The sequence below is a fragment of the Pristis pectinata genome, chromosome 22 (genome assembly GCF_009764475.1).
Source record: "Pristis pectinata isolate sPriPec2 chromosome 22, sPriPec2.1.pri, whole genome shotgun sequence".
Taxonomy (NCBI): Eukaryota; Metazoa; Chordata; class Chondrichthyes; order Rhinopristiformes; family Pristidae; genus Pristis; species Pristis pectinata.
The window spans coordinates 15481237-15508900 of NC_067426.1; the positions used below are offsets into that span (position 1 = coordinate 15481237).

General features: G+C 40.9%; 2 protein-coding genes across 4 annotated transcripts in view; both read right to left on the bottom strand.

Moving 5' to 3' along the window:
• Positions 1 to 7311, bottom strand: part of cep85 (centrosomal protein 85) — a 78654-nt gene extending 71343 nt beyond the window's left edge. For 2 of the 3 annotated variants that reach the window (XM_052036227.1, XM_052036229.1), the window contains exon 1: positions 7184 to 7311. The gene's annotated coding sequence lies outside the window, so the exon portion shown is untranslated. The remainder of the gene's footprint in view (positions 1 to 7183) is intronic. The other variant, XM_052036228.1, reaches the window with a different exon arrangement.
• A 5208-nt stretch (positions 7312 to 12519) lies between these two features.
• The window catches only part of LOC127581632 (ribosomal protein S6 kinase 2 alpha-like), a 144430-nt gene continuing 129285 nt past the window's right edge, over positions 12520 to 27664 (bottom strand). The window contains 5 exon segments of the mRNA XM_052036171.1: positions 12520 to 16108; positions 17551 to 17688; positions 22078 to 22195; positions 23661 to 23737; positions 25273 to 25434. Coding sequence (XP_051892131.1) covers positions 15983 to 16108; positions 17551 to 17688; positions 22078 to 22195; positions 23661 to 23737; positions 25273 to 25434 — 621 coding nt within the window. The 3' untranslated portion in view covers positions 12520 to 15982.

Here is a 27664-nt window from a genome sequence, read left to right on the forward strand (position 1 = left end):
AATGGATCATTGGTGTGGTCTAACCAGAGTCTGCACAAATTATAACCACTTGCATTCTCAATCTTTAGATTTAAAAAAGGCTATTATTTCTTATAGTCATCTTCTAGACCTGGAACAAGTTTTTACATTTTAATGATTTATAAATAATGGTAGCTTGCTTAGCCAAAGGATGCATCCCCAAAAATGGCGAGAGCAGCAGTGTACATGGGGCAGGGAGGCACAGGTGTGTGTGTGTGTATATATATATACACACACACATATACACACACACACACACACACAAATACATATATATACATAAAGAAGAGCTGATGAAAATGTGAGGAGAATAAGTATGGGATTAGTGTCAATGGGTGGTTGGTGGTCTGCACAGACTTGGTGAGCCAAAGGGACTGTTTCTGTGATGTCTTTCCATGACTATGGTATCAGCTCCAAAAAGATGTCATTGAAGTATTTTATACAAAGAGATGCATTACTGACAGGGGTGCTTTGCTGGAGACCATTGCCCTCCCTGCTGACGCACCAGGAGCTTGGTACAAACCACTGCCTTCTGCTGGCATTCTTGCAGCAATGAGTTGTGCACAGTTCTGTAAGGATGGGTTGCCTGGGAGGGCTGGCATTGGCAAGCTGACATGAAATATGTGACGGCTCAGCACTGATACAAGTGCAGGCCTTTACTGGGAACTGCTCCATGTGTTGAAGGACCACCTAGATCCAAGAATCTCTATCAACAACCTCTTGTTGGATGTGATAGATGCTGCTGCTGCTGCCTTTCCATTTTTTGTTTGACTGCACAGTTCCCTGGAGATTTCTCCATGGCGACAAACTCAAACTCTAGAGAAACCACTGGGCTAACAGCTGTGCAGCCAAAGAGAGGAAGACAGCAAACTCCATTACATCCAACAGATGATGGAGAGATCGGAGGATCCAGACTGTCGACACATGATGAGATGCTGTTAGAGCACCAATGGAAGACAAGGAATCACACGAAGATCCCAGCATAGCAGTGTGCAGCCCAAGCAGATAGGGTTTTTCTAAAATACAGATGAGTGATCAGACTGGAGGACTAAGAGCACTACAATGAATAGGTGTTCTGCAGATTTGTGCAAAGCTACGGCCCTAAGTTTCTACAAGCTTACTTATAGCTTTTCACCATTTAAAAAGAACCCTGTTCTATCCTTTTTAGATAGAAAGTAAATGTCATTTGCCTTTTTACTCAGCTCCAATGGGTAAAATGCTCTTGACTTGTCATGTTACAGGATGCATTATAGTGCTCTGGGCTACAGTTGTTCCTTTGCACTTTTTACAACTACAAATTTTATTCCATATCTCAAATTTTCAGGTAGTGATTTGTGAATTCTACAAGGGCAAATATCAGTCACCAGAAGAGCCATAATGCGAGGGTCACCAGTACTGGTTATCTTACCCTTTTACTTAGGATTCTCAATTAGAAAAGCACCAAAAGCAATCACAAGGAGGGTTAAGAGAGAACACACTGCATTTACAATCTGTCCTGTGATCCAAGCAATGATATCAAAACAAAGTTCCAATTTACTATTTTAAATTCTGATGTTGAAAATAATTAGGATAAACAATTTGGGAAGGTCAATTGCTGGACTAAAGTCTATTCAGAATCCATCCTAATTGAAAATGCCAGCGATTTGTAGGTCACAAAGTAACGTATTACAACATTGCACAATTGCACCTGATCTTTTCTGGGCTTACACAGCCACCTCAAACTTGCATATAAAGATCATCTGGTATTGAATATAATAGCATTGTATGGATTAAGATAAACGATTAGATGTCCCATCAATACTTTGGGTAACAAAGAGAGTCAAAGGATTGCAATGAATGAGGTTTCTGACAGACATAAATATGCGTTTGTAAGCTTTTTACACCACTCACATCCAAATGAGGAATACAGTACAATGCATGCAATACAGTCTCTGAAATTTAACAGGGAAAACCTTTGACTGTAACTTAATATAGCCACTGGAGACTTGGAATCCAATGTCATGAATCCCAATCCGTACAGGCAGACTGAGTGGCGCCATCCTGGACACACTGGATGCTCTTCTCACAGGAATATCATTGTACACATACATATTTATGTGTCAGCAGTATTTTATGGGGCAGAAAAGATGGGACCACTAAACAGATGAGATTCAATAACTGGAATGGGAAAGAGGAGTAGTTAGGAGCAAAGAGGAAAAAGGAGCGAGAGAGAGACAAATGAGCTACAGTCCCTTACATAAATACTGATATACAGCACCTCAGCAAGTTCGAAAATATTGCATTGTAGGTGCAATCACTGAACTAAGGGCAGAAAAAATATTACCAGTGAACTGTCCTTGAGCATGCTATAGCTCCCAAAGTATATGTACGTGGCTGCTACAGAGACCACCAGCTTTGATGGAGTGGTCCAAAGATGCCAAGACCAAAGAAACATTTTTTATTTCAAAGTTTTAATCTTTAAAGTTTTAATTCCTCTATGTAGAGAGAAACTGTTAAGGATCCTTCTTCCAGTAAGGAAAAAGCTGCAGAATAACCCAATGAGGCTTTTAGAATCAAAAATGGGTTGTATAGTGTACATACCTGCAGAGAGGTTGTTGAGATGCAAAAGAGCTTAGAACTATAGTTCATCAATAAACATTATGCTGATAGGGTTGTCCGATGGAGGACGGCAAGGCCAAATGAAGCACAAATGCCAGTTTGGATCACAATGGGAAGAGTGGCCTGTTTCTGTGCTGCAAGTGACATACTCATCTAAAACTCCTGATTTTGAATACATTCTGTGAGAGCAAATTTTATTTGATATCTCAAATTTCTGTGTAGTGATTTGTGAATTCTGGAGTGACAAATTTCTATAACCCGAACAAAGCGTTGCCTGTACTCCAATGTGGCTTACCCTTCTCGGTACTTTATGCAGTCTTTGACTTGGTTGCTCACAACATCACCTTCCATTGCTTCTCCACTGTTGTCCAGTGGGATGGAACAGCCTCTGCCCATTTCTACTTGTATCAATTTAGCCAAATCATCATCAGCAATAGCATCTCTTCACGTGTCTGGATCAATCCTCAAGATAGACCACTTTCTTTGGCTGCCATACTCCACTGCAGCCCTGCCTTGACAGCTCCCACTTCTCATCAACAAAATCTTCTCAACACATTACATAACTTTCCACAAGTACACTGAAAACACCTGGCTTACATAGCACCCATCAAGACTTTCATATAATTTATCAAATCATTCAATTTATGAAAGAGATGCATTGCTGGAAACTTCCCTAGTGCAAATTGAAAAGGATGGGCAAAATCCTTTACATTTCAGTGCAGTGCATGCCTAAGTAGAGAGTGATGCAATATTTCTTTTAATGTAAAATAACTTCATAAAACTGAAGACACATACCCCAATGAGTCAATTATCATTGTTTGATAATGTTCATAAGATGACTTTATTTTACAAGTACTTGATGAAAAACATGTTTGTTGAATACCCTTTATTGGTGCCATACTAGATAGCCAACATTTATAGAACTTAAAGCAGATGAATAGACTATCAGATTGCAAGCAAATATGCTAAAATTAACCTTTGAAGTTCAGTACATATACAGTACATCACAATCCCTGGGTACATCTTATCCACCGTGAGATGGGAGCATGGTGAATCACAGGCAGGAGGAGTCCTCAACATCAACTCCAGACCCAAAGTCATCTCATGGAATTAAGCCAAATATGAGCAAGGAAACCTGCATTGATTACCACCTACTGGCCTCCCTCAGTTGTTGAATCAGAGTTCCCCCACATTGAACCACACTTGGAAAAAGCACTGAAAGTAGCAAGGACACAGAATATACCATAACCAAGAGCCAATGCAGACCAAGGTGGCCAAGTCATGAAGGACAGCTGCCAGCATGGATCTGCACTTGACCTCATCCTCACCTACGACAATGCATTTCTATTGGTAAAAGTGACCAGGCTGCCTTGTGAGACAACCACCTACCACACTGTGCTAAGTGAGATAGACTCAGAACAGATCTGGCTGCTCAAAACTGTGCACCTACAGTCTGTGAACCTGTGGCTCAGCACCTTCCTCAGTAAACTATTGAAAGCAAGCGAGGGGATCAATCTGGCTTGATATTAATTGCTTAAGCAGCCTGCAGAAGGGTTTGTCAGGAGCAACACCAGCACAGTGCCCACCTAACAGTGATGGGGTACCAGGCTAGTGAAGCCAAAAAGGTGTCCGAGCCGCCACCATCAATATCCTTGGGTCACGTGGATCAGAAACTCAGCTAGACCAGCCGCATAAATATCATTGCTACAAGAGCAGATCAGAGGCTTGTTTTACTGCTTCAAGTGCTAAAGTTTTAATACCATATCAATGCATTACACCTTTTTAGAAAATACACTACTTATTATACATCGCCTCATTTACTTTTTGGCATATTAATCCTCAAATACTTTTGCTAGCAGTTACAAAAAGCTGTATGCTCCCATAAAGATGAGTGACTCATCAAAATGCATTTTGCAGTAATTACGATAGAACAGTTCAAAAGAATAAACATGACAAGTTCTGATTCAGGTGCTGTATTAAGTTCATTTACATCTATGTGAAGTAACATGTAATTAACTGACCACGAATTACCTAAAACAACACAGCACTACACAAATAATCACAACAGCAGAACATTACCAAACACTTTTACTACACAGAAACCATCACCCCCGCCCCCCAGATACCTGGAATTCCACATTCTATATTCATTTAAGCTTAAATAAGTACAACTGCAGTGAAACTTAGGCTACAAGACATCTTCCCAACTGCTATCCACACAACTAGAATGAAGTTTCTGAAAGTCTGCTATCCAGACGCTGGGTATTCCACACTGCTAGAATGAAATTTCTGAAATAACTTCCTTAGTAGTGAATCTCCAGCTGTTCAGATACAAGGAGAACAAATAGAAGTTCCACCAGAAGTGGTGTTGTCAACCTAGCACAGCAGAGAACTCTCCTCAACCTCCCAAACCCTTTCTAATCATATATTTAAGCTACATAGGGGCACAATTTTAGTTTGAATCTAGGGATGCTTTGGCAAAAGCTGCAATCTTCAAAAGAAACGATAAACCAAGGTCAAATCTGCCTTCTCAATTAGACTATAAAGGCAGAATAGCCTGGAATGAAATATAGCCCTTTATTTTTAGCTGGACATTGATTGGTTAATTTTTAATAACAGCAAACATGAACCCACATGAGATTAAGCACAAAGCTCTGGTAAAAGCCAAAGCCTAACCCAAATACTACATTGATCTGAAGTGAAATGTATTCTCACAGATGTGTGCAATTCTACACATACAGAGGATACATTTAAAATGTCTGCATCCAGGACAATCTTTATCTAAATTTAAGAGAGCTGAGCTTACTGCAGATTTTACACACACCTCTTTTTTTTAAAGAAAGTAAAAAGATACCAAACAGCACCTTACAATTGTTTTTAAGCAGCTATTGCAAAGTACAAACTGCAATAACTAGACTCCACCTCAGTAGGTTTCTGGACTTTTAATATTAAAGCACAAGGATAAACTAGATTTCATAAATCAAGAATAAATCATTTACAGCAATAAATCAAAGATTCACTATAATGAGTAACCCCATCAGGACACTTCACTGAAATAGCTGCATATAAATTAAGATTATCACAACAAACAAAGCTAATACACACAAGGATCCAGGTATTCCAAGATCCCAAACTGACTAAAAATGCAAAATCAGCACAAAAACTCAATTCATGCACGTTACATTATAAATTGTTTGCACCAAACTAAGGCTAGCTTGAGTAAGATCGCTCCATTATCCTTGCATAAATATGGGATGTCATCTTTGCAAACCTATCATTTAATATTTCTGTGAACACCTAGTTTCCCAAATGTTCTTGTTGTTATTGCAGCAACATAAAAGGTTTACAAATTATCCTGCTAAAATTGAATCAGGAATAGTACAGCTGCTTTCTTGTTCAATCATAAGAAAATTAGTATAATTTGTATAAACATCAAACAGGGAAAGCAAAGCCCCTTAAGGTGTCCCACTTGCATATAACAGAGGTAACTATGCCCCAGAAACAGGGTGTTCAACACCCAAGTACCAGGAAGAAACTTGTCCCAGTTTTTCTACTAATGGGGGGGGGGGGGGGGAGAGGGGGAAGAAGAGCATTATTTACTTATTTTTCCAGATGTGGACGTCACTGGTAAGGTCAGTGAACGTTTCCCATCCCCATTACTCAAGAAGGTGATGGTGAGCCAATTTCTTCAACCACTGCATTCTTTCTGGTGAATCTACTCACATAATGATGATGGGGAGGAAGTAGCTGCAATTTGATGCAATGATAATGAAGGTACAGAAAAATATTCAAATCAGGTTGGTGTGAGACTTGAAGAGGAGCTGGCGATGCCAAGCAACAGCTGTTCATCCCTCTTGATAGCAAATGTCACAGCTTTGGACAGTACTATTGGTGTAGTTGTGGTGCACTTTGCACATGGTACACTTTGCAGTCAAGGAACACCAGTGGTGGAGGGAATGAGCACTTAGATGGACAAATCAACCAGTCTGCTTTACCCTGAATAACAAAATCAATGGAAAATTCTGTAAACCCTCAGCAGGTCAGACAGCAGTTTTGGAATTAAAAAAAGAGCTAACATTTCAGATCAATGACCGTTCAGAACGTTGAAATGTCAATTCTGTTTCTCTTTTCACAGATGTTGCCTGGCCTCCTGGGGCAAGCTGCGGGTGGGGTGAAAAGCCTAGATGGGCAGGCTGGAGGGGGTGGAAGAAGGGGACAAGGGGCAGAGAAGGCAAGGGATGGGGAAGCATGGGGTGGCAGGGGAAGGAAGGAAGGGATGGGGTGGCAGGGGAGGGGAGGGGGAGGGGGTACGGGGATGGGGAAGGAAGGAGGGGAAGGGAGGGGGATAGGGGACGGGATGGGGCATGAGGGGGACGGGATGGGGCAGGGGAGATTAGGAGTGGGGGAGCAGGGGAGGGGATGGGGGGTGGGAATAGTGGGGACGAGGGCCTCGACCCACAGGATCTGCGTGTCCCGACCTTTACAGGCCTCGGCTCTCCCTAACAACAACTACAACATTAAACTTCCCGCCACCCACACGCCTCGCTTCGCCTCCGCCACTCCTTACCTCCCACTCCAGCCAGTCCGTTACCTCCAACACAGCGAAATGTCAGACCAAGCAGTGACCCAACAACCGGACAACTCTCAGCTTCACGCCGGTGCTGAGGAAGCCGTTAGTGTACCGTGCAATCAAACACTTCTCCCCACCCGCCACTCCCATTGGTTAACCGCGAGCCCAAACTATGACACTCGCGATTGAGCAGTTGTTTATTGAAGAACTGAGCTGTCAATCAGGACCGAGAGGCAGAGCCTTCGCGGTTATCATGTTTGGTTGCGCCAAGCACGGATTGCAGTAACGAACACGAACGCGATTCAAACGAACTGCCTGAAACCGTAATATGGGAAGTAGCGGCGCATCTGGCACGCTACCGTAATAATGGAAATGAATCTCCAATGAAATTACATAGCAAATGACACCCAAAGGAATGCAAAAACACTGCACCCTCTCCGCCGGCGGTGCACTGTATCTATTTATGAAATGCATAAACCTCTAGCGCCAAAGACAAGTAGCACCTCGCTTTTGATCATTTTGTTCAGAATATGGGCGCCGCTATCCGCATTTATTATCTATCCCTACAGCATTCATGCGCAGGCGGTAGTGTTGGCCTTCAGGTTTTTCTATTTCTTTAACTTCTAACATAGCTGAAGATACCTCGGCATTATTCCTAAGGTGTGCTGCTCAGAATTAAGCAAAATGTCCCAGCTAGAATCATGTTAAATTAATGTTCTAGAAAGTTTTAGAATTTGCCTTCGTACTTATTGGCTCAACTTATAAAGGTAGGGCTGCTGTATGGTTTTAATATCTTCTCAATTTATTCCTGCCACCCTCAGACACATAGTTCCACTAGTTCCCTCAAAGACTCCACTAGTTCCCTCAGGAACTGAAAATAAAAACTCAGATGCTGGAAATCTGAAGTAAAAGTAGAAAATATAGAAATATTCAGTAGGTCACACAGCATCTGTGGAAAGAGAAACAATGTCAACATTTTAGATCTGACAAAGGGTCTCAGACCCAAAACATTAACTCCTGTTGTCTTTCCACAGGTACTGCCTGATGTGCTGAATGTTTCCAGCATTTTCCGTTTTTATTCCACCAGTACTCTATATTCCTGTACCCCCACCCCAAATCATACTACAGTTCTGCAGTTTTCTGTCAAAACTACATTGGTTAGTCGTTCATCCTCAAATGGAAGGCTAAACATGCCATGTAGTAATCATACCAAGTTGTATTTAACCTACGAAATTTTGTTCCATACTCAGGCTCTGATTTTTACGGGAGGTAAGGTGCAGTGCAACCCTGTCCCACAGAAGACAGCATATCTAGCTTGACTGAATTTTCTCCTGCCTCTCTGAGAAGTTGGTTGTTTGATCAAACTTAGCTACATCCACCAGTTGGCCAGTATAAGGGGAAGAGACTGAAGTTGGTAGCTCAATGGAACAGTTCTGGTAGTTACCAAAGCATTAAGTGAGGCTCAGCACAAATGTGGAGGTGAATGGGACCCATGACAAGGGACCCCAGATGATTTTAAAAGAGTGCAAAAGCAGTAATAGATTATGTGGCAAATGGAGCTCAATGTGTGAGGGAATTCAATTTCATCAGAATATTTCCCAAATGATGAGAAGTTGGGTACCATAGAGAAGATTTAAGGCTCCAAATAGAGAAATCACTAATGCTAGCAAGCAGGTTCCAAAAACAGTTGAAGAGTAGTGTAATATTAGTCATCATCTCAACAGGTCAACAATGGAGAGGGTTATGCTGCAATTGTATATAAGCTCTGGTTAGAATAAATCCAGAGTACTGTGTTTAGGTCTGGGTACCATATGTTGGAAAGGATGCAGATTCACTTGAAAGAAATCAGGGGCATCAGGATAAAATGGTATAAACAGGTTGCAGCAACATTGCTATTTTGTCTGTGCATAAACAACAGCACAAACTGAATGTAAAAATAGTTTTCAGTTAAAATGATCAAGCCTTCAGTTCACCCATATGAGAGCACATTTTTTATAAATTACAAAATCAATTGTGAAATAAACCTTTGCATGGGGATACATGTCTGAACTTGTAATTCCCAGCTGGCTTGGAGTATTTTGACTCTTAAAGGATTATTACCTGAAAGGGTGTGTAAGATAGCTGCATAGCAACTGTCCTGTTGCTGCAGACTTCAGTAATGCCTTCTTAGGACATGGCCTAGTACCAAGGAGGTTGATGGGGAGAAGGTTAGCAATCATAGCCCTGACTGAAACCTGCAATTAGGGGTCATGGTCAGGTAATCAACTTAATATCATAGCCTAAGGCAGATGTAGTGATCAGGTAGGTATTGGAATTGAAATTGTTTTATTTTGTCACAAGTACTGAGGTACAGTGAAAAATTTGTCATGCATACTGTTCATACAGACCAATTCATTACACAGTGCATCAAGGTAGTACAGGGTAAAATAACAGAATGCAGAATAAAGTGTAACAGCTACAGAGAAAGTGCAGTGCAGGTAGACAATAAGGTGCAAGGTCATAACGAGGTAGATTGTGAGGTCAAGAGTCCATTTTATCATACTAGGGAACTGTTCAATAGTCATATAACAACGGGATAGGAGCTGTCCTTGATCCTGGTGGTACGTGCTTTCAGACTTTTATATCTTCTGAGGCAGCAAGAATTGCAGAGGGGAGGCTGGTTTCTGTGATGTGCTGAGGTAGCTGATGATTGGGATCTGGAATTTAACCTAATCTCTTGCTACTCATTGTCGTGTTGGTAAATAATCTACATAAACGTTCCCTTAAGATTTTTAGGGAGACCAGGATTTTTGACATAGAACTTGCTACAATCAGGAAGAGCACTCTAGCTCTCTTGGTTCCATATTGAGAGAGAAGTAACTTACCTATTCACTTGTGGAATTTCTTCACAGCCAGCCTTTCTAAACAGAACCTATGACAACACTGTTCTAGACCTCACAACAAGATCCTCGAACAGTGGGGATAATAAACACCTTAGATTATGCCTGCTTTGGGCATGGATACAGAATACCTCTCATGTGTCTTTGGTGGACTGCATGTGGGCTTTTTAACTACCATTTTAAATGACTTTGAGGCCAGGTAACATGAAAGGCCAGCTCTTCATGACCCATTTTCTAAACACTTATATTTAATTAGCAGAAATGTAATTGAAGTGCAATGCATAAGTGAATTCAGTAAAGAATTAGCTTTAATGTTTGGTCTGTCAAGGTACCAAGGGATAAAGAGAAGAAAATGGCTGGTCAAGGTTCATTATAGTTACCCAACAGATATTTCCCAGACATACAAAGACTCTGTTTTCTTCTTTATTTTTTTAATGTTTGTCACATGATATTTATTAAACATCAATACATCCAAATGTGGATTGGGATAAGGGAACAATTAGTGGATATCTTGCATTTCCATTTCACTATGTATGCTTTCGACTGGCTCTCTTGGGTATGGAGGTTGTCTATTTCTCTTCTACCCTACCAAGCAGAAACTGTTCAGTCTTCCAAGTGCTTAAGTCTCCCCTGCAATCAAGGTCTGCAAATCATGCCTACCACAACTCCTCATGGGTTGTCACAGCAGTAGTGCTACATACTTATGTTGTCACAAGGAATCTCTTGCACAACCCCAGGCATTTTATTTTTGCCTTATGACAACATAGAAGGTATTTGGTGTCTTGTTTTCAGATACTTTACTCCTCAGCAACCTCAGCTTTCTGGATATCCAGTGGTACAATTCCAGAAAGGATGTACAAATTGATGTTCATGATTTAAGGCTGCCAGCAATAATGCTGCAGCTATCATACAGTAACAGATTGATTATTTTGTGGCAGAATTTTCTCATACCAGGTAAAGCATATACATTATAAAGAGTGACATAGGGAAACTGTCAAGGTTTTAGTGGTTATGGCCCTCATTTTGGATTTTGAGAGCTTCTGTTGTTTTGTGCACTGACTTCACCTTACATCTTTTCAATGTTGACCTTGTAAGAGCATGTGTAGTCCAGCATTACTCCAAAACAAAGCAAGTTTATGTGATGGGCAATCTTGCCTACTCAGATTATGTGATGGCCAAGGTAAGAGGCATAAACCGTAGCAACAAACAACCTGCTGGAGGGACTCACTGGGTCAAGCATCATCTGTTGGAGGGAAAATGTCAGGTTGAAACTCTGCATCAGGATGCATACAATTCCTTCCCTCTCACCCACCCCCCACACAGATGTTGCTCGACCTGTTGAATTCCTCCAGCAGGTTGTTTGTTGCTCCAGATTCCGGTATCTGCAGTCCCTTGTGTCTGAGGCATAAACAGTGAGTGGTTTTGGTTTAATTTGATTAGCAGTGGTTAGTCTGGCTAGTACATTTATAGTGCCCAATCTAGAAGAGGATAGGGTGTAGTCATGGCTTCACTGTTAGTATGCGAGAGGGACAAGGGGATTGTGCTATCACCAGCTCGTTGCAACTAATGTGCGTGTTTGGATGGATTGGTCATTCATGTAAATGTTAAAGCAGGAACAACAGTCCACTTCCTTGGGATAGGCTGTTGCGTTTTAAGTACCAGCAGTTGCCTTCTTCTCAAATTCATAAGAACAGTGGTTTTCCATGGTGTTAGAATCATACAGATCAGCTGATCAACTCTCATCATAACACAGATCTTCGAAAGCAACATGAGATAATTGATAAAATCTTGTGTCATAGAAAGGTCTGCAAAAGCAACATCAGTAATTAGGTTTTGTTCCCCAAAGCAGTGTTTCTGGAAATAGTGTAGTTCAATACACTAAATTCACTGTTCAAGTGGAAGATGTCACTGTTATTTCAGATCTGTTCTGGCAGATCATGGTGGTGTGGGTGAATCCATGAAACTGAAAATACAATTCCCTACACAACCACCTTTCTCACATAGTGAGTCTGTGACTGCATCCTATCCTGTCACTGTCATTCCATAACCAATGTTTATAATTCAAGTCTGCTTGTTCCTGTTCTTTGCTATAGTCCGAATACAATTTTTGTTACTTATGTAGCGGTTGCTACCGCGGAATAAAACAAGACTCTACTCGGAGGATTGCCAAACAGAACTGGTTTATTTTCCCGCCTTGTGCGGGCCCTTTAAGGGAGAAAAACTCCCGCCCAAAAAAAACCGGCAATGACGTAAGTCCTACGTCATCAGGACTTTCCCGCGCGCGGGTTCTCCCCGTCGCTCGGAAAGACGAGGCCCGCCGCCATCTTGGGGCTCGTCGCTCCGACGCCGCGCGACCCGACTGCCGAGCCGGTTCGCCCGACTAGACGGTGAGTCGCCACACTTATTACTATTAAGCAATTCAAAAATGGAAGAGATTTGATGAGACTCAGTCAGTGCAGTTCTGCTGTTTATTCAGTTTTGCAGTATAAACCTCTGATAATGCAGCAGACACATTCAAAACTTAAAATGACAAGAACAAATTACAAAATCAATAATTCATTTCAAATGATAGAAAATGTTACATCCGTTGAAACTTTTAATTTTATCCTGTAATTTTAATGAGAGCATTAAAGTTCATTGCAAGTTGCAGAAATTAGACCTTGCTTGCTACACACAGCATAACAACACTACCCTCCCTGGTTCCACTCAACAACAAAAAAAATCATCTGTGGGCATAACAATGCCAATTTATACAGGAAACACAAATTATGCAGCGAAGTCCAACCCCACTCATTATCTGCAGCAACAACACTGGAGAATGCAGGATCAGAACCACCTCTCAGAATATGCAATGACTCTAAGTAACACGAGGGTCAGTTTTCTTCAATTGCATTCAGAGGTTGGGGTCTAGAGAAGAGAGTAGTGGAGCTGCATCAGAAGTCTGATTGGCATTGGGGAGTGGAAAGTAAGGTGGGAGGTTGTTGCTGATATGGCCCAATCAGAGCCAAGGGGGCCAATGTCCACTGGCTGAAGATTAAAGGTGTTAGGGATAGTTGGCGGGGGGGGGGGGGGGGCAGCAGGGGAGGAGGGGAGGGGCAAAGATTTTGGAGACCTGGCTATCAGAGAAATTGAAGTCAGAAGTGATTGGAAGAAAGGGGTAGCGAGGATCAGAGGTGGAGAGGTGGGTGCCAATGAATAGAGGGAGTCAGGAGATTAGGGAAATCAAGGCATTGGTAGTATGGTCAGGTAGGGTCATGAAGGATAAAAGGCATAGATTGGAACTTAACTTCATGGAGTCACAGTCCAGCATAGCATTAGCAAAGCTTTGTCCTGGGAATGCACAATGACAGTCTCTCCTGGAAAAATGTTGACCAATTTTTCCAGCAATGCTCCAAAAATATCACTGCATGAAAAATGGTGGCATTTGAGGCAAATCTAACACAGAAATCAGACACACAAAGACAATTTGTGCCAAGAAGTGCCAAATTGAATTTGCGGGGGCTGGTGAAACAACTCAGCAATGGTTATCATCATGTTTTACTTTGGAAGAAGTCCATTTCCAGTTATACAGCACTGATCAAATTTCTTGACCTTGATTCTTTTACATGGCCCATAAGGTAATACTGCAACAGCATTTTTCAGAAATGGAGAATTGAAGGAATAACCTCCTCACCAATTATTATTGTCTCCTAAACTAAATGACTCTCAGGTTGTGCAGCAATAGAGCAAGAAGATTATTCCTGCAATGGATAGTAAAACAGATTGAATGATCCTGCAGCCAGAAAATTATGTGATGGGATACATGTCACAGCTGCACTATAGAGCTATTTGAGCATGGCATCTATAGAATGACCCCGGGAGTAGTGAAAATACTGTAACAGTTTGTGCACTTCGCTTGGGATTTTTCAAATCTCTATATTTTGTGCAATTATATTAATAAGCAACTCCAAAAACTCATTGAATATCAACCACCTGGGAGACTTTTTCTTCAAATAGCAATTGGAGTGAGTTCTAAGGCTGTCAGTTTCCTGAAGAGGTGGATCTCCATTTCAGGGCAACATATACTGGAGGTATTGGTTCTCTTTCGGTGGGTCGGTACATGGAAAATATACAAGTACGTTATTTCATAGAAATGAGATCATCAGACTACATGGAACCCAACAATCTAATGTGCTTTTAGGTTCAATATAAATGTTTACATACACTGCCTTAAAATGATCAGCCCATCTAGGACTACACCTGAATGCTATGACATATTGACATGCTTCATGTTTAATCTACTGCAAAACAAATGTTCAATTCATCATGCCATCTGTTAAACTGGTGCTATTATCTCCTAGGATCAATTATCCAACATATCTTAGGAAGACAGGAGTCAACCATTCAATTTGAAGAGTTGGTTGCCTTGCCATTAGATTAGCAATTCCTATTGAACACCAGACAGTGAAAAAAGTATTTCAATTAAATTAACTATTTATCATCTTTATTACTTATTAAAATCACTAATCTTTGAAGCTATTATTTCAGCATTGATTGGAATACAAACACTGCAGATGCTGACAAGCCCTGGATCCTCAATCATACCAGTTACATGCACTCCTCAGATAGACCATCAATCCTAGTATAACCACAGTTCAATGCACAATCACTCTAAGTAATTACACTCCCATATACACAAATCACTCTTGGTATAACCACTTCTCAGTTACACAATCACACTGATACATAATTACTCCATGTACATATATGGCCTGGATACACAAACACTGCTGCTATAGTCCCATCCCAAAATGCAATCACCTCCAGGTTCTGCCAGACATCACTAGATAAATCATTCTAGGTACTGTCACTACTTGATACAGTTGCTCCAGATACTGACACTATTCAGGTACGCAGTCAGAAAGATACTGGCAGGGTCAGGATACTTAATTAGTCGAGAAAGCAGAATTCAAGCACCGTCTATGGGACAACTAACTAAATGGCTAATGAATAATGATGGTACTTGAAAGTACCATATCTAGTGGTAAATTTAACTCTTATAGCAACATAACTTGTTGGTACAGAGTTCAGCAGATATTTTAGACAGCTGATTTGTTGTTTTTAAAGCATTTGATGTTTGTTTTGTGGATGCAATCCAATGGTATGGGTAGATTTCAGTTGCCCATTGGCAGACTAAGTTATTACAACACAGCTTTTCATTTACCATGCTGTTTAGCTCACATAATCCTAAGGTTGGAAAAAGAAATTGAAGCAGCAATAAATGTTGATTTTCAGGGCATATAATTAAGCCTTTGCCATATTTTATTGCAGGTAGCATGATCTATGATGCAAATATTGAGTTACCGCATTGGAGGGGAAAATAACACTGAAACAAGAAAGACTACTTAAACAGTGATGAACTTCTACACACAATCATTAGTTTAAAATCTTCAAAGCTCTCAGGAATGTTGCTGCATACTCTGAACCTGAGCTTTGACCTGAAAACAGCCCAGGGATTCACTGACAATTATGCTTTGTAATGACTTGCACCCAGAACATGCTCATGGCCAGTTTAAAAAGTACTGCTTTTTCCCCATGTCCTTAAAAGCATTAGAAATCCACAATAAATATTCTTAAACAGAAATCAAAGCTTCCTGACAGCTCATGATGGTTTTCACCAAAAACTGGTGCAAGATATTTCAGACTCTGTATCAAAGTTGTAAGCAAAAAATTACTTCACATATGATGGCAGGCAGGTGCCCTCAGCTCCATTCCTTTATCTCCCATGTTCTGTAAAATTGTCCCACAGATTCCCAAAGCTCCAAACTCCTATGAATTGCCACATCTTGGAGGGGGTCACTCTCTACAACTGTGCATGTAATTTAGCTTTCCCAGAAGTGATCTTAGTTTGTAGTGAGCTGTAGGTGCCGATTCTGAATTACAGTGATGTGGATGGCAGTTTTTTAAGTTCTCTGCGTTGAGCCAAAGTTGATGCCTTCACAGACTCCAGTTTTGGTGCTGGCGGAGAGCTGCTCAAGGCTGAGAATGTGGCAGCCATCGCCCCCTAGGCAGAAGAAAGTGTAATTTAAAAAAGCAATCTGGAAACAATTTGCAGGACAAAACACATGATATTGTACAGGTTTAATGTTACTTACCTCCATTAATAAACATTGATCCTGGGTACATGAACATTACAATCCAGTGAAACATTTCAGTTGAACATTATGTAAAGTTTCTTCAAAAAATATCAAACCAGGAATTGAAAATGATTCATGCCAGACTGGCACTGCAAAAATTGCTTCTATTAAGTGGGTAGAACTAATCACAGCACTTGATTAGTGTAACTAATAGAACAGTTCACATGTTTGATTTGCTTAAGAAGTGCGAACAAGTCAGGTATTGTGAAGGAGCATGCCCAAATAGGAGGGTTCTGGGGCACGTGCTTGGGACTGTACCATAACTGGAAATGCATGAAATTCTACTCCTGATCACACCAATGTCATCGGAGTAGGCAAAGAGACAAAAGCAATATTAGAGGGATGGAGTTTGGAAGAAAAGAGCTATCTATACCTATAACTTGAATGATTTGGATGTGGATGTAGGAGACATGCAAGTTCACAGATGACACAAAGATTGGTGGAGTTGACAACAGTGTGGAAGATATTCTTAGGTTACAGGGTTATATTGATGTGTTAGTGAAATGGGCCGAGAAATGGCAGATGAAGTTTAATCCTGATAAATGTGAGGTGATGCATTTTGGGAGTACTAATGAGGCAAGGACATACACCATGAATGCTCCCTAGGGAGCATTGAGGAACAGAGGGACCTCTGTGTGCAAATCCAAAGTTCATTGAAGGTAGCAGTAACATGATTAAGGTGGCATATGGGATACTGGCATTCATTAATCAGGGCATTGAATACAACAGTAAATGGGTTATGCTCCAACTTTATAAAAAAAAATTGGTCAGACCTCAGCTGAAGTACTGCATGCACTTCTGGCCACCACACAATAGGAAAGATGTGATAGCACTAGAGATGGTGCAGATTCACCTGTTGCCTGGGACAGAGCGTTCCTGGGATGGAGTGTTTCAGTTATGGAGGAGAGACCGGAGAAGAGTAGGTCTGTTTTCCCTGGAGAAGAGGAGGTTGTGAGGGGACATGATTGAGGTATATAAGATTATGACAGGCACAGATTGGGTAGACTGCAAGAAACTTGTTCCCTTGGAGGTGAATAAAACTAGAGGACAGATTTAGAGGCAACCTGAGAGGGACCCTTTCTCCACAGAGTGATGAGTACCTGGAATGAACTGCTGGAGAGAGTGGAGGTAGCAGAGTTGCAGAGCACTTAAATCGGCTAGGCATAGAAGGCTAGGGGCCAAATGCTGGAAGATTGGACTAGTGTGCATGGGTGCCCACTGGTCGGCGTGGATGTGGTGTACTATTAAGTGGGTAGAAATATTTCCATACTGTACAAATAACTGCTTGTCCACTGCAAAGCCAACCTACTTTAACAAGCTTGACATCCTGCCGGGCAAGCTGGCTCTGTGGCAGCTGATCTCGGTTCACGATCCATTGATGTTTCAGGACCTGTTTTGCTGTGAGGCGTTGGTGGGGGTCAACATGCAGCATCTTGGAGACAAGGTCCTGTAAATAAGCAATATTGTAATGTATGGATGAGTTTTATCAACCACAGTTAACCAAAAGGAGCAATGATAAATAAATTATTCAACAGTAAATAACTAGAGAAATTTGAAGGTTAATGCAGAAACCTACATTCATATAGCACTTATAACTGTAAAAATAAAATTTAAGGCACTTCCATGAAGTATAATCAGATAAAAATTAACATCGAGCCAAGGAAGATAAATGGGAAGAGAAAGGGGTAAGAATTTAACTTCAGGCAACATGGAGACAAATTTGAGAAGAAGGGTGGTGAACAAAGTGGTGGTATTTGAATCCACGCAGTATATGAAATAGGGTCAATGAGCTCATAGCGGTAAGGAATTGGCAAATATGACGTTGTGGGCATCACAGAGTCATGGTTGAAAGAGGATCACAGCTGGGAGCTAAATATCCAAGGATACACATCCTATCAAAAGACAGGTAGGTGGGCAGAGGGGGTGGGGTGACTCTGTTGGTAAAAAATGAAATCAAATCCTTAGCAAGAAGTGACACAGGATCAGAAGAAGATGTAGAATCCTTGTGGGTAGAGTTGAGACTGCAAGGGTAAAAAGACCCTGATGGGAATAATATACAGGCCTCTGAATAGTAGCCAGGATGTGGGGTACAAATTACAACAGGAGATAGAAAAGGCATGTAAAAAGGGCAAGGTTATGGTGGTCATGGGGGATTTCAATATGCAGCTAGATCGGGAAAATCAGGTTGGTACTGGATTTCAAGAGAATGAATTTGTAGAATGCCTATGTGATGGCTTTGTAGAGCAGCTTATGGTTGAGCCCACTAGGGAAATGGCAATTCTGGATTTAGTGTTCTGCAATGAACCAGATTTGATTAGGGAGCTTAAGGAAAAAGAACCCTTAGGATGCATGACCATAATATGATAGAATTCACCCTGTTTGAGAGGGAGAAGCTAAAATCAGAGGTATTGATATTACAGTTGAGTAAAGGTAACTACAGAGGCATGAGAGGGGAGCTGGCCAAAGTTGATTGGAAGGGGACCCTAGCAGGGATGACGGTAGAGCAGCAACAGCAGGAGTTTCTGGGAGTAATTCAAAAGATGCAGAATCACTTCATCCCAAAGAAGCAGCAGCATTCCAAAGGGAGGATGAGGCAACCGTGGCTAAAAAGGGATGTCAAAGACAGTATTGCAAATATTAGTGGGAAGCTAGAGGATTAGGAACCCTTTTTAAAAAAAAACAGAAGGCAACTAAAAAAGCAATGGGAAGAAAAGATGAAATATAAAGGTAAGCTAGCCAATAATATAAAAGAGGATATCAAAAGTTTTTTTTTCAGATATATAAAGGGTAAAAGAGGCAAGAGTGGACACTGGACCGCTGAAAAATGACGCTGGAGAGATAGTAATGGGGAACAAAGAAATGGTGGACAAACTGAGTAAGCATTTTGTGTCGGTCTTCACTGTGGAAGACACCAGCAACGTGCCAGAAATTTGAGAGAGTCAGGGGGCAGAAGTGAGTGTAGTCACTAAGGAGAAGGTGCTTGGGAAACAGAGGTCTGAAGGTAGATAAATCACCTGGACTGGATGGACTACACCCCAGGGTTCTGAAAGAGGTAGCTAAAGAGATTGTGGAGGCATTGGTAGTGATCTTTCAAGAATCACTGGAGTCAGGAATGGTTCCAGAGGACTGGAAAATCGCAAATGTCACTTCACTCTTTAAGAAGGGAGGGAGGCAAAAGACAAGAAATTATAGCCCAGTTAGCCTGACTTCAGTGGTTGGTAAGATGTCAGAGTCCATTACTAAGGATGAGGTTTCGGGGTACTTGGAAGCACATGATAAAATAGGCCAAAGTCAGCATGGTTTCCTTAAGGGGAGATCTTCCCTGACAAATCTGTTGGAATTCTTTGAGGAAGTAACAGGTAGGATAGACAAAGGAGAGTCAGTGGATATTGTTTACTTGGATTTTCAGAAGGCCTTTGACAAGCTGCAGCACACAAGGCTGCTAAACAAGATAGGAGCCCATTGTATTACAGGAAAAGTACTAGCATGGATACAAGATTGACTGACTGGCAGAAGGCAAAGAGTGGGAATAAAGGAGCCCTTTTCTCATTGGCTGCTGGTCACTAGTGGTGTTCTACAGGGGTTGGTGTTGAGTTCGCTACTTTTCATGTTATACGTTAATGATCTGGATGATGGCTTTGTGGCCAGATTTGTGGATGATACAAAGATAGGTGGATGGGCAGGTAGTGTTGAGGAAGCAGGGAGTCTGTAGAAGGACTTGGACAGGTTGGGAGAATGGGCAAAGAAATGACAGATGGAATACAGTGTAGGGAAGTGTACAATCATGCACTTTGGTAGAATGAATAAAGGAATAAAGGCACAGACTATTTTCTAAATGGGGAGCGAATTCAGAAATTGGAGGTGCAAAGGGACATGGAAGTCTTAGTGCAGGATTCCCCAAAAGTTAACTTGCAGGTTGAGTCGGTAGTAAGAAAGGCAAATGCAACGTTGACATTCATTTTGAGAGGATTAGAATATAAAAGCAAAAATGTAATGCTGAGGCTTTATAAGGCATTGGTCAGACCATATTTGGAGTATTGTGAGCAGTTTTGGGCCCCATATCCAAGGAAGGATGTGCTGGCATTGGAGAGGGTCCAGAGATGGTTTACAAGAATGATCCCAGGAATGAAAGGGTTAACATATGAGGAGCGTTTGACAGCTCTGGGCCTGTACTCGCTGGAGTTTAGAAGGATGAGGGGGATCTCATTGAAACCTACTGAATATTGAAAGGCCTGGATAGAGTGGACGTGGAGAGGATGTTTCCAGTAGTGGGACAGTCTAGGACTAGAAGGCACAGCCTCAGAATAGAAGGACATCCCTTCAGAACAGAGATATGGAGGAATTTCTTTAACAAGAGGGTGGTGAATCTGTGGAATTCATTGCCACAGACAGCTGTGGAGGCCAATTCATTAGGTATATTTAAAGCAGACGTTGAAAGTTTCTTGATTAGTAAGGGTGTCAAAGGTTACAGGGAGAAGGCAGGAGAATGGGGTGAGTGGGAACAATAAGTCAGCCATGATCAAATGGCGGAGCAGATGTGAAGGGCCAAATGGCCTAATTCTGCTCCTATGTCTTATAGTCTTAAAGTCAACACTTTGTCATACCAATGTTAAAGGCAAGACATTTCCATACATCCAAGACAAAATACCTCACAATGCAGTAACAGAGGAGTGAGACAAATGATGGAGGGGAGGAGCTGTCACCTAAGATTTCAGGTCTTTGGATGATGCAAACAAAGGATAGCACAAGTTAAGGGACTACTGAGACAGAACGAAGGGGGAAGAGTAGCCATTACTGATTTTATAATGGCATGGTGCTCAATATTATTTCACATTGATGCTCTACCATGCTGGTATTGCTCAAGGATAACGCTACATTTCATGCAGAGCTCCAACTTGCTATAATGATAGATTTATGGATGTGTATTTCTGCTCCAAAACTAATTTATGATCCATTCATGGGGTTTGGAGATTACAGCAGAATAGAGGCCAACCTCTTTGAAAAGGATGGTAGAGGGAACAATCACACCAATCATTCTGACATGCTTCATAGCAATTGGCCATGTAACAATACTGGCCAGTGAGTCTGCAAACTACCTTTCTAGTTGCAAGTATAGAGAGCAGGATAATGAAAAATAAAGATTAAACCATGAGATTTGTCACAGATTGAAGTGCCTTCACATCATGAGTGGTGCAAGTTTGATCATGCTTTCTCACACAATCTAAAAGTGCCATTCTTTAGGGTAAAAAAGTTTGTACTTGGGATTTAACAAAAAAAAATCCATGTGCAACCCAAATGCTGGGAATAGCCTTCTCCACCTCTTTTACTTCCCATCAGCAAATATGCTGATCAAATGCAGTTTGGCAAGATCTCCTGTAAATATTCATTGTGCCAAGAGAGCAAAACTCCCAATAAGATGCACTGATAATTTCTCCCCCATTCCTTAAATAGTGGGGTTATATGTGTTATCTCCATTCTGTGGGAACCATTATAGAATTGATGGAATTTCAGAAGATGATAACCAGTCGATCCACCATCTCCATAGCCACCTCATACAAGGCCTCGGCACGTAGGTTATCAGGACCCAGGGATTTATCACCATTCAGTCCCAATCCTTTCAATATGCCATCATAAAATGTCAATGGATATCTGGAACATGATGATTCCCCCTCATTTTCAGGTACATGTGCATTACCCACAATTTCCTAAAAGGGAATCCTGATAGTTGAGGAACATGCACCTCTTTTCTAGATGACACAGAAGACTAATTGGCTTCAATGTTGAAAACTCATTCAAATACCACCTTGTTAATAGCTTCAATTTAAAAAAAACTTACCTTTGCAGCAGAAGAGGCTTTGTCCCAGTTTCCACCTTGCAGACTGTAATGCCCACTCCCAATCCTAGCCAGAATCTCACTTGGTGTGTCATCTGGACCATTAGCAAATGGGGTATAACTGGTTTAAAATAACCAAAGACAGAAAACATCAGTTAAAAAAGCAGAGTTCTGTACTAGCAAGATTTGAACCAATTTAAACAGCCTGATATTACACTGTTCATATAACATTGCGATTGCAATAGTGGGTAAGGGTACATTCAGACACTATTAAACATGAAAGTATTGCACAGGGCAACCTCTCAATAATCTCCTAGAAGAAGCAACATCAGTCCCTTACCCAGCTACATAATCAGCCTCTCTCCCCCAGGCTGTTTCAACCTTTTATGTTCTGTCACTCTAGACACAAACACAATTACTGAGAATAGGTTGAAAGAAACTGGTTAAGAATTGCCCGGTTGTTATCCAATGTTAAATATGGAGCTCATTTTGTATTTGATGTTGATTTTGGTTGAATATTCTACAACTAAACCACTGCTTTTAAGTTTCAGATAATAACGGCAGTAAGTTAAGTGAAATTAATGCTTTGCTTTATCTTACATTTTAATTCACATTTTTCTTTTGGTCTGCAAAGAAAGGTCTTACTGAAATACCTCATCATCATCCCAAAACCAAACACGAATGTAAATTTGCAGGCAAAAATGTACTGTTTCTTTATGATGACCTCGTCTTTGCTGCAGCATGTTAACAGTTTGCCAGATGTTGTCACATGGTTATTGAGAGAGTTGGGAAGTTCAGACTTCTAAACAGCAGCTTAACCAAACACAGATTAAAATAGAAATGTTGTTCCTACAATTTAGAAATTCATCTGCCTTGTCGACACTTCCTCTCATGAATCTTCAAATGCACATTGCACTGCAGAGCTATTAAATATCATGCATAAAAAATAATGAATTCAGGCCTATTGTCAGGGTTCTTTTTGAAAAGCAAATGATTAAAAACGTTTACATTTTAATCACTTCTAAATGCAATTTCACACAAATTACTCATGCAGGGAACAGAGGCAGGCAGTTTGTCCACCACAAAATTACAGGGTAATGCAGTTCTGTAGCTAATTTCACAACAGAATGTTGGTCAGACATCAGACAATTTCCTTGGTCTTTAACTATTGTTATGACTCCTCATTTGCCCAAATTCAGAAGGGCTTCAACCTCATGTCTCACCCAAATGATGACACCTCCAATACTCAGACCTCAACTGAACTGTCACATTGGACAAGGTGCTCAGGAATAAAGTATAATGAGGACACATAAAACATCTGCCTTAGAGGCCAAAGTATTATTAACCAAACAAGGCTTACATACAATAAAGGATGCAATATAGCTGCAGTCAGCTCATTAAGTCATACAAAGAATGCTAGGGCAATTATTTCCAGTTTTACAATGCTGCAATTTATAGGATAATAACTGGAATAATCTTGCTACTGCTTGCAATTGAAAGTATATTTTCACAGGATGTATGCACAGTTGGATTATATAGATCCTTGTTATAACACTGACCACAAACAATGGAAAATGGTCACTCACCCGGCCAACATGGTATACAGCAAAATGCCCAGACTCCAAATATCACAACCTTCATCGTATCCTTGCCGTTTGAGAACCTGGACACAGACACACTTCTATTCAAATTTTCATTCATTATGTGATGGCAGATACCATCTCCAAATAAAGCCATTCAAATAGTCAACTAACAAGGAGTAACAAGGCAGTAAAATTATGATGCATTACAGATTCAATTCCTATGTACCACTTACAAATATCACAGGAATTCTGTCAGCTACATTTTAAAACACATCTCACATTACAGAACTAATTTAACACACCTCAAAAATATGCGTTTCCTCTGTACCAGCTTGGTTCAGCAATTCCAAACTAACTAGTTAGGAGGCCAGATCTTTCCATCCCAGTCCTCTGGTCCCAAATATATGCTGTTCTATTTCTATTTTGATTACTTTATTCTTACTTACAGTTGAGGATCAGTTGTTAGCATCTGTCAGAAGAATGTCGTCCCAATCCAGAAGTTTCAAAAATAAAAAGCTAATGTCAACATTCAGAGCAGCACCAAAAGGGGTTCTACGTTTTAATGAGATTTTAAACCAGGAAGCTATCTTTGATTCCCATTGCATGAATTTGAAGAACAAGTGGCAGAGTTATCCCAGGCATCACGGTCAATATTGCTCTCTCAAAATACAACAATGTTAGATTATCTGTTCAGTATCAAAATGCTATTTGGGGTGCTTGGTGTGAGTAATTTGATTACAGTTGATTTTACAATACAAGTTACTGAAAAAGTACATTGGCTTTAAACTGCTTTTGGATCTCCTTTTGTTATGAAAGCAACAATATAAATACAAATCTGTTTCTTTTTCTACTGCTTTAATTCCATATGTTGCTGTCTTATTAATGACTAAGGCCTAAATCAGATCACCAAGACCTCAGCAACTTGGATAGTTGTCATTTAAAAGTCCAAAGACTGGATTTCATGCACAAAACTGTCAATGAAGACAAAAAGCTAAGATATGCTTACTGAAACTATTTTCATTCCCATCCCTCATGGAAGAGTGGGTAAATAGATCAGTCAGTTCAGTAAAGTAATACAATTAAATAGTCTAATTACCTTTAGCTAGATGATTAAACTAGTCACAGCCAGAATGCATTGGTGGTGCATGCGGAAACCAGTGCAAAAGTCTGCTCCTGACCATCAGTGTCCTATGTCTATGCAAGTGTATGAATGTATATGCCCCGCAATATGTATGGCTCCAGGACAACATGTTCATACATTCATGCCCATTCACACATGGATGGCCACATGCACATATTTAATGACAACAAAATCTGGCCTCAGATGGATCATTCCCGACAGTCATTAGCCCTTCAAGATTCCATGTTTAGACTGAAACACGAAGGCCAATCAGCTGGGGTTGGTCACTGAAAGAAGTTGAGGCAAGCATGGACAGGACAGAGGCTCTCTCTGATAAGATGAGGCCAGGGCTGCTAATGATGAAGTTGTCTGGTTAATGAGGGTAGTTAGACAAAGAAGTGAAACAAAAGAATGTAAAAGTTGTGAAATACAAATACAAAGGAAAATGATCAGTATTTCCTGTATAATCATTAAAATGCTATAAGTAGTGCTCACCTCTGGGGCAACAAAGTTGGCCGTATAGCACGGAGTCATGAGGAGCCCATTGTCAGCCCTCAGCTGCTTAGCAAAACCAAAATCACAAATTCGGATAGATTCCGGATTACTTGATTCATCTACATACAGGATATTACTTGGCTTCAGGTCTCTGTGAACCACCTGGAAGAGAGCATGAGTCACCAATAAAAAAATGAAGATCTCACCAGTAGATCAAATCAGATTTTAATTGTCTTATTAAATACTCTTCTCATGTGGGAAAAATAAAAGGGTGGAAATATTTAGATTTGGAACAAATTTCACTTCAGTCATCCAAGATCTGACTTATGAATTCAGTCTGATTTAAATGCTGTTTAAAATCCCTTCTTTGCCTGCCATATTGAAGAGCAATCCCAACATCCCAGCTCTAGTGTTAAAGATCTGGGCTTCATAACTAGCCATGCCTCCAAGCAACTTGTTTGAGTACTGATATTTACCTGGCACTGTGGAAAGTTGCACTGATGTCCTTTTCACAAAAAGCAGGACAAATCCCATCTGGCTAGTTACCACACAGTCTACTCTCAATCATCAAGGATGATTTCAGCAGTGATATCAAGTGGCACTTATAACCTATTCATCACTCTTTACTTCATCACAGCTTTGGTCCAATGATGGACTAGAAAGCTAAATTCCAGAAGATGAGGTGAGAGTGACCGTCCTTAACAACAAGACAGCATTTAACTGAGTGTGGCATCAAAGAGGCCTGGCAAACCTGACATCAATGGGCATCATGAGGAAACATTCCCATGGCTTGCACAAAGGAATTTGGTTGTAATTGCTGGAGGTCAGTCATCACAGCCCAAAACATCATTGCAAGAGTTCCTCAGGTCAAGACCTGAATTTAACCATCTTCGGCAGCTTCATCAATTACTTTCCTTCTATCACAAGATCAGAAGTGGAAATATTATCTGATGAATATACAACGTTTACAACTCTTGAGTGAATGAAGAGGTTCCTGCCTAAAGGCAGCAAACCCCAGGCACAGGCTAATATACGACATGATATTCATGTCACAAAGTTATCGGTCAATGATGATTGCCAACAAGAGTCTAACCACCTACCCTTGCTATTACCACTGCCATCTGGCACAGGGTCATTAATGGCAGAATCTTATCTGGACCAGCACAAATACTATGGCTTCAACTCCTGACTCTCCAGAAAGTTATTAAACCATCTATGAGGCACAAGTCTGGATTGTGATGCAATACTCTCCACTTGTCAGGACAAGTGCAGCTTCAACCACATTTAAAGAGCTCAACACTGAGGAGAAAGCAGCTTGATGACGGGCATCCCTTCCACCAGCCTAAACATTCACTTCCTCCTCTACCAGCACTCATTTGCAGTATGTACAATCTTCAAAGCGCACTGCAATTACTCTCGTCGGCTATTCTAACAGCACCTCTCAAGCCTGCGGTCTTCCAAATCATTGATAAAAATTGAACTCCTGAGGCCCCAACAAGGATCCCTGTGGCACCCAGCATCTTAACCCATAAATGAACTTGTTTTATTCTTGTGCTGTTTTCTGCCCATTAACCAGTCTCAATCCATGTCAATATAGTAACCTTCCAATATTGTGCACTTTAATTTTGTTTAATAATCACTCGTGTGCCATCTATCAAAGATTTTTTTACAAGTCCAAATATACCACATCCACTCTTATTCTTCTAATTACAGCCTCATAAAACTCTAATGGATTAGGCAAGTATGATTTCCCTTGCATAAATCCAGGTTGACTTTGCCAATCCTAGTATCCTGTCACCACTCCTTCAAAATGGAATCCTACTAATGATGTCAGGCTAACTGGTCCACAGTTCCTTTTCTTCCCCCCCCCCCACCCTTTTTAAATAGTGGGATTACATTTGATATTTTCCAGTCTATGAAAACTTTCTAGTATCCATGTCATCTTCTAAAATTCTAGTCAATGCATCCAATATCTCCTTGGCCACAAGAACACAGTTCCCCTGGTCCTTATCTTCCACCCCAGTAGCATCCACATCCAACATATTATAATTTTCGCCAACTCCAACAAGATTCCACCACTAGATACCTATTTCCCTCCCCTCCCAGCATTTCATAAGGATCTCTCCCTTCACAACTCCCTTGTCTGCTCTTCCATCCAAGCCTACCACTCCCCATCTTTCAGCACTATCCCCTGAAACCATCGGTGATGCAACACTCGTCCTTTTACCTCTTTCCCTCCCACCAACCAGGGACCCAACCATTCTATGCAGGTGAAGCAGTGATTCACTTGCACTTCTTCCAATCTAGCGTACTGCATTTGCTGTTCATGATGTAGCCTCCTCTACATTGGAGAAGCCAAACACAGACTGGGTGATCGCTTTATAGAACACCT